This window comes from Natrix helvetica, assembly GCF_964273705.1.
Source record: "Natrix helvetica genome assembly, chromosome: 3".
Classification (NCBI taxonomy): domain Eukaryota; kingdom Metazoa; phylum Chordata; class Lepidosauria; order Squamata; family Natricidae; genus Natrix; species Natrix helvetica.
Window position 1 is genome coordinate 139,673,488 of NC_138549.1, and position 12,945 is coordinate 139,686,432.

The 12,945-nt window shown below is 40.6% G+C and overlaps 1 protein-coding gene across 1 annotated transcript in view; it reads left to right on the forward strand.

Annotated features, from left to right (window-relative positions):
* The window catches only part of CEPT1 (choline/ethanolamine phosphotransferase 1), a 39,821-nt gene that overhangs the window by 12,114 nt on the left and 14,762 nt on the right, over nucleotides 1-12,945 (forward strand). Inside the window, exon 4 of the mRNA XM_081948875.1 lies at nucleotides 2,275-2,416. Coding sequence (XP_081805001.1) covers nucleotides 2,275-2,416 — 142 coding nt within the window. The remainder of the gene's footprint in view (nucleotides 1-2,274; nucleotides 2,417-12,945) is intronic.

Here is a 12,945-nt window from a genome sequence, read left to right on the forward strand (position 1 = left end):
AAAAACTGCTTATACCAAAACCTCATGCCACAGGTCAAAACTTTGGTAATACGTTTACAAAAATAAAGAGTATTCTAAAATCATCCTGTTGGAATATTGTTTTAATGGTTCATCTTAATTGTATGCTTTGCTGTAGTATGATAGAAAGAAATAGGCAAAGGCATTTATATGTATATCTTAGTAAGAATGCTGTTGTAGCTATTGCAGCATAAGATGTTATTTGTCTATGAATAAATGATAACAAATTACACAGTTGCTATTTTTTGTGGTACTGTACATTTACTAATTTCTCCTGCCTTTCTATGATCAAATTGGGCTGATATTTGGTTTTGGGTTGTGCTTTTAGTAGATATTAACTATTAATAACACAACCAGCAAAACAGCTGCAACGCCACAATGATTGTGAATATTTATTTATAAAGTACTCCAAGGGGGAATACATGTTACTTAAAAGCAACTGCACATCAGCCGCTTTTAGAATATTTGCTTCAATGGCTAGTCTGTACCTTTCCTAATTATATTGAACATAATATGTTCAAAATTCTACAATATTTTCTATAATAATAGAAAAATAAGGGTAAAAACTTTTCTCTGTTGCGTATTATAGAAAACAGTGTATGACTGTTTCAAAGAGTAGTACAACAAATGTGGGATCTCATTCTTGTTTTCTATTTAGAATCATGTTGCTGAATTATGAAAATGAATCAAATAAATGCACTTTTTTCTTTTATCATAGTCAGACTTTCCATATTCCCCATCATGGTTAAAGAATTATCAAGTGGGGAATGCAGATCAAGAAAGTTCTCATTCAATATTGAGATTCAAAGGAAATAAAATTCAGTTCAAATCAGATATTTGAAATTAGGCTTGATTTGAACCAAACTGATTTTAAAAAGAATCATGCACTGTATTGGGAATGACTCAAATTCTTGCAGCTAGCTTATTTTTATGACTGAATGGACCAAAATAACAGTGATGGAGACCATTTAGAAATATTAACTCCTGGCAGATAGTTTCAAGGATTGCACTTTAATAAATATTTGCTATATTGCCCTGTGCCTCTAATGAGCTGTGAGAGTTGTCTAACAACAAATCTAAAGAGAAAATATAATGAGTTAATGCGGACAGGTTTTTAAAAGCTTTCAAATGCTTATTAAAAATAAATTCTTACTACTAAAGAACAAACAGTTCTAGACTCCTTGACAACTTGTTTCTCTGAAATGTCAGTCTTTGGAATTGGCATGGCTTATTAGTTAGCTACTCACCTTACAATCAGAAGGCCAAATTAGTCTCCATTCCTCCCCCACAGCTTTGATCATATGGAAGGAAAGCTGCACAGTACTTCTATAAACATAAAGCATAGTAAATCCATAGCATCTTTAAATCTCCTAAGCAGGCTGCTTTAGAAACTTGATTACTATTCAGACTGAATACTTCAAAGTTTTGGATAGGGCTGGCTGTAGGGTAACAAAGGCAAGATGTTGAAATTAGGTTTCCTGTAAATAGTCAAATATTGCTAATGGTATAATTGTATGCATGCCTTGAAAGAAAACTCATTAAATTGAATATTGTTAGATTTTTATCCCCCTGTTATTTATTTATATTTACATTTATGTAAATACACTCATACACACATTCATACAGTTATATAAACCTCAAGGCAGCAAACATATCTAATGCTCCTACCTTTTATTTTTCCCACAACAGCAACCCTGTGAGATATGGATTAAGCTGAGAGAGAGAATAACTGGTCCCAAATCACCCAACTGGTTTACATGCTTAAGGGAGGCTTAGAAGTTACAGACTCTGGTTTCTAGGCCAGCATCTTAACCACCACATCAAACTGTTCCCCAAAATGTACTTTAAGAAATTTTTAATTTATTTTCAAATTGAGTGAATTCACATGTGACTGAGCATCTACTATCGGTTCCAATGTGGTTAATTAAGAGTTCTGAAATTTGTTGTCATATATATTGTTTGTGTTTATTTATAGTGTCATTATGCTAGCACAAAATATTAACCATTTGTGGAAATCTTATTTTTAATCTTGCACAAGTGTAAAATGTAATTGATAACACTTACAAAAGTTGTAGACAATTCTGTATGCCTGCTGTAGTAAATGTTTGTTGTGAATCTTATACTTTCCAGAATCCATCAGAAATATAAGTGAGTGAGAGGACAATTTATACATTAGAAGTTATTAAACAGCCATAATGATGCATTAGCGAATATGTGCATTTTCTACCCCTTAGTTTTAATTTATTTTATCTTCAGTCTTCGTGGTTTTGGGAACGTGTATCGCTGTGCAACTGGGGACAAATCCTGACTGGATGTTTTTCTGCTGTTTTGCTGGGACATTCATGTTTTACTGTGCACACTGGCAGACATATGTCTCTGGAACAATGCGCTTTGGAATGTAAGTAATGTAGCTGAGAGAAATATTTTGCTATCATACCTATCTTTTTATAGTTGTAAAATGAAACCTTATATAAACAATTTTAATTGTTTTAAGCCTGTTGTTTAAATTCCGTGCCAGCTAGATGCAGTAACAACGGATTTTGCATATTTAGAAAAAAATCATTTTTGAAAAACATATTTTCTTCCTTGAATGAGAACATCTGGTTTGTCTATCACTTACTATGGAATTAACAGTGTCTGTCTGTATGATGAATAATTAATTAGGTCATGATAGCATAATAGCATGATTGATATGTGAAAGTTAGATCTGAATTTCTTTTTTCAAAAGCTACAAAATCACTGCTTGACTGCATTGGTCCATGCTGCTAATTGTACAACTTTTTCATCCCAAAGGTAGGACTGCTAATTTAGAAATAGTGTTCAAACATTTTGTCTCTCATCTCTTGGTTGCAAGGCTAAAAAGCATTGGGTATGCAAATGACCCAAAACCATAGTATACTATAATTTGTTTCATTTCAATTTAGTCTGTAGGAAGCCAGCCACTGTTGTTTTTATAAAGGATAGTTTAATATTTTAATATATGAGATAAAGCAATCCAGTTTGTCAGTAACCCACACATTATTAAGCAGTGGCAGTGTGTACAAATTTTATCATTTAAGTGGATACAAATAAGTATAAATTAAATTAATATAGATTAAATGAAATATCTTCATAGATTTTTCTTGTGATTTATTGAACAATATTTAAGTTATTTGTTTTGTTTATTTATTTGTTGCCACACTTTTTTAAATAAATAACTCAAGGCGGCAAACATACTTCCCTCCTCCTATTTTGTCTACATTAAGAGAGACTGGCCCAAAGTCACCCAGCTGGTTTTTCATGTCTAAAATGGGACTGGAACTCACAGTTTCTGGTTTCTAGCCTGGTGCCTTAATCAAGTCTAAGACAAATATTTAAAGAATCTGATGTGACTAAAACTTTATATGTTGTTTGTTTTAGACATACGATTGGGCTATCTAAGTGTAAAATGTACTATTTTTAAAGTAATAAAATAATACCACTGAAATGTTGCCATTAAAATATATATTCAATTTCAAAGTACTTTATAACCTATTGTTTTCTGTTCAGATACGATTTTATGCGAGTGTTACAGAGATGGTCATAACATAAATTTTAAAAAAAATCATACATTCTTAGAGGTGATCATTTCTGCTCTCTTGGTGATTTTTGTAAGCCAAGTTTGGAATTACTGCTATAGATTATGTAAAAGATTACATGAGGCTAATATGGAGTTGATCTTAAAATTTTAAACCGGATTTGTGTGAGATTTGTTTAGCAACTGTCAAAGGAATTATATATTGCTTTCAAAATATTTCTAGTCTCCCTCTTTTAAATTACTGATTGCAATTCATGACACTTAGGAATTTTGCAGTGGAGTTCACCTAATGGAGATTACAATTGTTGTTTTCTTCTCTTTTTAATTTTAACCTTGTAACTTTTTAAAGATTTCCTATGATTTTGAACCAGTTTCTTCATTTATGAGTAAAAATTTGCAGGCACAGAACTTTCAAATTGAAATGTTTTTCCCCCTCACTCTTAGATTTGATGTTACTGAGTCTGAAGTCTGTATTATAATAATTCACCTCCTAACAGGATTTCTTGGATCTGATTTTTGGAATGATACGGTAAATGATAACAATTGGTTTTGCCTGGGAAGCAATGATGTAAATTCTATGGAGGCAGCCCTTTTTTGTCATGCACACTAAAACTGAAAAAGGCAATTGTTTTACTAATGATATTTTCCAGACATTTGTTTCAAGATGATACATAATAGCTCAATAGAAGACACATTCAGTCAGATTATAAAGTTTCCCTTCTGCCCTCATTTTTTTTAAAAATACTTTGTTTTGAATCATGGATGTTTTCTTCCTTATTTGTTGTTGTAAAATATACAGAACTGACATAATCTCAACAAAAAAATGGTGGAATGTTGGAGCAACTCATTATGTATAATCAGACTAAATTTAGTTCTTTTGTTAGAAACCTTTCCACCAGGAAAAAGAATTATGGGGATAGCTACTTAGAAATATACACTCACTCTTTGATTAGCTACTACCTTCATTTATGATCATTCACAAATATGGGGTTTATTAAAAAAAAATCCAACCCACATGTGTATATTTGTGATCAAATTTTGTGTACCTGACACTAACCCACACTGAAGGGTCAGGAACGCTGACATAGCAGTAAAAGAGAACTTTATCTAAATGAGATAGCAGCAACCAGTAATCTTCACAGCAACTCTCTCCCTATTTCAGTTGCATAGTTCACATAGTGACCATTTTGCTTAATGACCTGTCTATTGAAACAAAACTTTGTCACTAAATGAGGAATGGGCATATTTATATTCATACAAATATTCTCATTCATCCTTTGCAATTCCTTGACCTCAAGCATAAGAAAGAATCTAGTCTCCTTTCCAAAATGTATAACAAGTAAATTTTTTATAAGTTTAAATACTGTAATCTGCCACCCCTTTCTAAAATACTAGGAAAAAACTTTTGCACTTTTCGTTGTGCTAATTTTTTTGTTCTTTTGTGATGTCCATCACAAAAATGGTTTTTAACAGTTCTAATGGGGCGTGTTGTTATAAACATAATCTTATATAAGAAGTATATTTATTACTTGAATTCATTTCCTTCAGTCTGATAATTGCAAATGAGTTCCAGAGAGAACTGGGGGATATCCAGGGGGCCTTGCTGCATGAACCTGCCAAAGCTCTGGTTATATCCTGGAACCAAAGGGCAGCCAAATTTTGAATAGAATTGTGCCTATGTGGCTTCTCTTTACTCTTTGATCCCAACACTCTTCATGGTTCACAGAACTACAAGTTCTGAAAAGGGCTAAATGACTAGTGGAGCCACTTCTGAAGGAAAACAAGATATGAATCCGACCGTACACAAGTAAGAGCTGCTATTAAGGCATACCTCATGGCAGTAAGAGTGACAGAACTCCATTATTTCTTGCTCTTATTGCATCTGCAGAGTGTCACCCAATGACCCTGTTCAGAATAATCCAGTCTCTCTAGGAACTGAATTGGGAGTTCCTGCACTCAGTCACCCAAGCCCTGGTGATCCCTGATTTGAACTGCTGAAACAGGCTCTATATTGGTCTACCCTTGAAGAGTATCCAGAAGCTTCTGCTGGTGCATAATGCAGCTGGAGTTTTGAAGACCCAGGGTGGCCCATATTACACTGCTGTTCCATGTGCAGCATGGTTGCCAGTTTCCTTCTGGGTCCAATTCAAAGTGTTGGTTATCATCTATAAAGACCTTCATAGCAAGGATCCAGGTTAACAGACGAAATAGCTAATTCCAGTGGGATTAGCCCACACTGGCAGAAGAGACTTGCTACAGATCTCATCAGTCAAGGAATTTCAGATGGCAGGATCCAGGAGAAGAGCCTTTTCTACTGTGGCACCCACCCTCCAAGATGAGATCTTCACCCTCCCTTCTGGTCTTCTGAAGTGGCTTGAAGACCTGGCTCTGCCAGCTGACCTGGGGCCCCAATGGGAGAGTGACATCTTGGAGGTCGTTAGTGGATTGGTCAAACCTCACTCCTTTCCTATGCACACTTTGCTCCCTTCCTCTCCATCTTGATCAATTGAATTTTAACTGAATTTTAAATTTATAGTTCTCATTTATTGTTTTGATTTGTTATAATGTATGACTGTTGCAATGGCAATTGGGCAGCATAATAAAGAAATAAATTTCTACAAATATTGATTTTGAAAAGGAAAACCTCACACAGAAGTCATTTCCAAAGTAACATGATTGGTATATTGACATCTTGAAATGTTAATCCTTTTAATGACAGATTAAAATGAGATATTTGCAATAGCTACAATTCAGATATGATTTCTTGTAGTGCAAAATATGAATGAGAGTTTGTATATTTGGGGAAGAAGAGTTCAAATAAATATTTCAGACTATCATGCAGACATTTATTGTTCCTACTCTATAGAAGGAAATAGCAATATGCATAAGACATAAGACAATGTGGATCATTGATGAGTGGAATATGAGACATAAATCAAGGTGAAGTATTGCAGAGCACAATTTGACAATTCGACAATTACATGGAATTCCTTCATTCTTTTATGACTCAAAAAGTAGCCAAAGTATTAAAAAATACTTTAAATTACTAGATAATTGGGATAATAATTAGAATGTATGTGTTTCATAAGTCTTACAACTATATTTAATCTTGGTTGTAATAGTATCATCCCATGAAAATATCAAATGCTAAAAGCAGTTTGCTAAAGCCCACAGCTCAAATGCAATTTAGGCAGTGAGTTTTGTAGTTTGAAAAATTTGTAAAACTTTTATTATTCAGTGCAATCAACAACATCTTTAAAAAGAATTTCTCAAATTCTAAGGTCACAGTCTATGGGACAGCTGACATATTTTTGCTATCAAAATAGAATATCCTTTATCTTCTCAGATTTTTAAATAATAGGCAAATGTGAACTGTGAACACTGGATAAATTAGGGACCTAGGATCAAACATATGGAATGTGGCACTGCATTAAAATAATCAAAACAGTTTACAGAATATCTAAAATGAACAAGGAAGGAACACACCCAAATGGAGACAAAGTGAAATCATCAACATGTTATATAAGATTGAGGTGTAATACGTATCTTTCCTATCACAAACCTGGCATCCATATTTATGTGGCTCAAAAGTAATTTTATCATTAAAATTTAAATAAACCCAGGCATATTTAAAGCAAATTCAATTATATCTTTAGTATTTTATTCCCAGTCACTACTTTTTACAACATTTTTATTTAAGAAAATGTATATGGCCATTCAGCTCACTCTCAGTGACTCTGAGCTATTAGAAAAATATCAGCAGATATGTCTACCTACTGCATATATGATATCTAAAGGGTATCTGTTGTCATTTTGGATACAAGAGTATTTTTTGGCTGAATGGTATTTCAGTCACCAATCTAAGGTTTGGAAATATTGTAGTTGTTACCTAATTATCTGAAGTCATATATTTGGTGTATAAATTGATGGAAAATGAAGATGTTTGTTATTAGGAATATCACCTTAGGTTGCTCCATTTGTAATAATAGTATTTCACGACACTTCTACATGTGAGTGCTCAAGTGTGATCTTCAGATGCTGATTATTATACAACTTCTTTTATATGGGACACGAATATATATAAACAGTTTTGAAAACATTGTGGAGTTTGACTTCATGTGCAGTTTCATTATGGTCATCTGGCATGCCTGCCATTCCTACAATTTTAGCTGTTTTTTTTTTCCTCCTGAAATTCCTGTAACATCTTATTTTCCTGTTATCGTAGAGACAGCAGACAGACTGGGTATGTTCCATCCATTAACCAATCGGACTGAGTCTACACTTAAGATGTCATCGGGCCCTTGTGGCTCCTCGCCAGTTTCAGACTCAGTCCAACCTGGACTGGCTGTGAGAATTGATCTCGCCTCCAAATTATTTAATTATATCTTTAATTGGTGAATTTTTCCAAAAACTTTTGTTGTTCCTTTAAATTGGTTCCTTAAATAATCCTTTATTCTACAAATTGGAGGGAAATTCAAAACTGATCTCTGGCTGCCTCTCCTCAGCCGTCTGATTGCTTGCGGCCACGAATTCTCTCAAGAAGCCTGCCTTGCAATCAGATTGGCCAGCTCACGAGCTATGGCTCTACGGCTGTTTCCCCGTGGCGCTCCATGATTCTAGGCACTTGGAGGGACGCGCGACCAGCTGTTTCACACGCAGCGGTTCCAGGCGAGTCCGGTGGCCATTCTGCAGATCGCCTGGCCACACTTAGTATTGGCGGCCATTTTGCAGGTCGGAAAAGCCTCAGAGGAAAAAAAAGTTGGCCATTTTGGACACTTTAAAAAAGGCGTGAACTCTACAGCAGCCGTTTGGAGTGCCCAGCAACGCAGGATCACCCCAAGTGGACCGGATCAGGAGCGCCTGGCCAGCAAACGGGTAAGGCCGTTGCCTATCTTATTGGGGTGTTGATTTATGTTTGGGGAAATGGCTGATCCAGCTATGGATACGAATGCAGGATTACAGAAGGCAGGGCCATCAGGGGCAAAGAGCAGCAGGAAGAGGCAAGCCAAAGAGGCCCCTTCCTCAGGAGTAAACCCAAGGTCTCTAAAGTGAGTACCAGGGCAGAAGAGCGCAGGCAGAAGGCCCTGAGGAAGAATTTCGGTGGGGCCCAAAACAACAACATATTCTAACTGCCCAGCCCTCCCTCCCTCCCTCTGAGGATCACCAAGTGGCGTCCCCAGCTCCACCTGTCTTGCCTCCCATGGGCGCTGACCCCCCTTCCCCCGGCCTATTCAGAAGGGGAATTGTCTTCTTCAGAGTCCTTGTCTTCGATTGAACCTGACAACAGAGGCAATTTCTTCGATGCCCTCTCAGTAGGAAGCGCACCTTTGAACAGGCTTCCCTCCCGGTTACACATGGCTCTGGGGGCCCCCACACCATGTACACCTCTCCTGCTGATATGGCAACCATCATTGCTGAAACCATTAAACAGGTCATGGCTGCTGGCCTACAACAGCAACCCCAACCTGCTCCATCACATGGCCATAAGCATAAATCTTCTGCTGTGGCTCAGCAACCTGATCCCTCTGCCTCTACTTCTCAGGCCTCAATTGGTGGGGAGCAAGATAACCTGCGGGACTTAGACCTGTCTGATGACGAGGTGGTCACCCCAGATACCTCTGCCTTTACCGGATTATTCAAAACTGATCGTTTCAAGTCCCTTCTATTTAAGGCCATTAAAGCTGCTAACTTACCATCTTCTGCTTCAGCTTCTACTTCACAGGATAAACCGGCAGAACCGGCTTCAACTGAGGGTCCCAGTACCCCATTCACCTAACCCACGGTGGAAAAAGAAGTGATCCCTTTTCCCAAGATATTCCTGAACGTCATCCAAAAGCAGTGGGAGTCTCCAGGCACGGGCCCACAGCCGACCAACCTTACAACATTGCACAGACCTCATCTAGTTCTTCGAGACTCCCCCAGTGGATGCACCGGTTGAAGCCCTGTCTTCACGTACTGTGGTCTCTGGAGCCCCTGAGGAGGTTCTCAAGCCTGAAGAGAAAAGATCAGATCAAACCTTAGTCAAAAACTATCAGGCTGGGGCCTGGGCTGTTAGGACCTCTACGGCCACTTCCTTTTTCTCCAGGGCAGCCTAGGTTTGGATTGAACAGCTTCATGAGCGCATCACTCCTATTGACACTAGATCACATAGGGATCGCAACAAGATCAGAGCAGCGGTTGAATTTGCAGCTGATTCTTCCCTTAATGCTGCTAGATTCGCTTCTAAAGCCATGGCCTCTTCGGTCACGGCCAGGCGTCTGCTTTGGCTTAAGCCATGGTAGGCGGATGTCCATACCAGGTGGCGTCTAGCAGCCTCCCCATTCAGTGGCATCCAATTATTTGGTAATCCCTTAGACCCATATCTCACGGAATCTAAAGACAAGCACAAGGTCCTTTCATCCATCTACAAGAAACAGGACAGTTGGCCTGCTCCCTTCTATAGGAAGTCGCCCTTTTGAACGGTGAACGGGGGACCTTCCTTCCCCCCCCCCGTCCACAACGCCAATCCTACACTCCCAGACAGGGATCTCACCAGGAAGATCCAGTAGAAATACACAGCATTTCCCCTTCAAGAAATGTTACCATGGAGGAGGCGACCACCATTTTTCACGTAGGAAATGACTATCTGGACTCTCTTCCAATTGGAGGCTACCTGGCGTTCTTTGGCCACCGCTGGGAGGAGACCACAACAGACAATTGGGTACTCAAAACTGTCAAATTTGGTCTCGTGCTAGAATTCCTCTCCATCGCCCAGGAACACTTCGTGTCATGCCCGGTCTCTCGGTGTCCTTGCAAGAGGGCACTGATGGAACAGGCCATTCAGCACCTGTTGGAGATCTGGGCCATCCAACCGGTTCCTCCCCATCAGGAAGGGCAGGGTTTTTATTCCTGCCTGTTTGTGGTACCGAAGAATTCCGGGGGATGGAGAGCAATTTTAGATCTAAAAACATTGAACCGCCACATTGTCTATCGGTGGTTCAAAATGCATTCTCTGCACACCATCCTCCAGGCGGTCAAGAAAGGCAATTTCCTCACTTCGGTAGACTTGACCGAAGCTTACCTTCATATCCCCATCTTCATAGATCACCGAAAATATCTCCGTTTCTCCTATGGGGGGGAGGCACTTCCAGTACCGAGCTCTTCTGTTCGGTCTATCCTCTGCCCCCAGGGTATTCACAAAAGTACTGGCAGCACTGGCCACCTACATCAGGTCATCCCCAGTTCGGATTCTCTGTTACCTGGACGACATCTTCTTGTTGTCCAGGTCTCTGGTTCAGACAGAAAGAGATCTCGCCATCACCATTCACACCTTGTGGAATCACGGGTTCAGGGTGAATCTCAAAAAGAATCACCTCGTTCCCAGCACCCGCCTTCTCCGTCTTGAGGTCTTGATGGACACCATGGCGGAGAGGGTGTTCCTATCCAACAACCGCATTCTCAGTCTGAGGGAACTTGTCAGGAAGGTGCTACGTCTATGCAAGGCATCCCTTCTTCTTCTCTCCCAAGTCTTGGGCAAGATGTTATCCTGCCTCGGAATTGTCCCATGGGCCAGGTTCACAACAGGAGCCTTCAATGGTTCATGCTTCCACATCAAAGGGCCAACAGGGGCAGCTCGCTCTCAGGGTCCCCCTTCCCAGACAGGTATAACACTCACTCAAATGGTGGCAGTCCCTGGCAATTTTGCAAGGGAACTTGTTCAGGGAGGCAGGCCATCTCACACTTACGATGGACGCAAGTCTGACAGAATGGGGGGCATTCATGCAGGACCTAGTGGCCCCTCGAAGAGAGCCAAAACAGCATAAATTGGCTAGAATTGTGGGTGGTTCCCTCAGACACTTCCACCACAGAGTTCAGGCCCGACACATATTAGTCCTCCCGGATAATACCACGACCAAGGCACACATAAACAGACAGGGGGGAACTTGCTCCTGGTCCCTGATGCAGGAGTCCAACCTGTTGTGCCAGTGGGTGGAATCTCACCTGTCATCTCTCACGGCAGAGCACATCTTAGGGGTCTCCAATGTCCAAGCAGATTGCCTGAGCCGGACAATGATAGATCAGGCGGAGTGGAGCATCCATCCGAACCTCTTCCATTGACTGACACTATGGTTCGGCATCCCAGTCCTAGACCTGTTCGCAACGGCAGACAACAACCACGTACCCAGGTATTACTCAAGGTTCATGGACCCCATGGCAGAAGGAGTAGACGCTGTCAGATGCCAGTGGACCACGGGTCTCCTGTAGGCATTTCCGTCTCTTCCCCTCATTCAGAGGGTAATTCAAAAAATGCTGGCGCAGGAGGCAGAACTGTTGCTGCTAGCGCCGACTTGGCCACGCCAGCCTTGGTATGCCGACCTAGTGACTCTGTCAATCTCCACCTCATGGCACATCCCACGGTCTCTCCTGTCTCTACACCAAGGATCATTTTGTCATCCCGCCCCCCAGTGGCTGCAATTAACTGCATGGCGATTGAGCAGCAAGCCTTAACAGCCGATAACATCTCCCTCAACGTCATTGCTACCATTCAGGCATCACACAGAAGCACTACTAACCGCATTTATGACACCACGTGGCTTACTTTTGCTCTGTGGTGTTCCAATCAGACTGTTGACCCACTTAGGGCATCCATTCTGCAGATATTGGACTTCCTGCAGAGGGGGCTTGATCAGGGACTTACCCCTAACACACTTCGCCGACAGGTGGCCGCTCTGGCCTCTGTTCTGGACAGCCTGGCATCCGAACATCTACCTTCTCACCCCTTGATCCGGAGATTTCTCCGTGGAGCGTCCAACCTGCGCCCCCTGCCATACATAGATATCCGACTTGGGACTTACCTCGTGTCCTAGAGGCTTTGACTTCCGCGCCCTTTGAACCCATGAGATACCCTTCTTTGAAAATGTTGTCCTTCAAAATGCTGTTTTTGGTGGCTGTAATCTCAGCCAGATGTATTTCTAATTTGGCTGCTCTTTCAGTCAGGCATGACTTGTGCATGTTCCATCCTGACCGAGTTGTCTTAAGACTGGACCCGACATTCATACCGAAGGTCAATAGCTGTTTCCACCGAGGTCAGGAGTTGACCTTACCTGATTTCTGTCTGTCTCCCTGTCATGAGAGGGAGCGCAAGTGGCACACTCTTGACGTACGTCGTGCCCTCAAGATCTACATCGACCGCACCGCCTCGTTCCGCCACTCAGAAGCTCTCTTCATCTTCTTTCGCCAGGCCTCCTTGGGTACCAAGGCTTCAACGTCTAATATGGGGCGCTGGATAAGAGCCTGTATTAAACTGTCTTATGAACTTCAATCCATACAGGTCCCTGCAAACATTACAGCTCACTCTACACGCAGCGCTACGACATCTGCAGCTTGGTCCA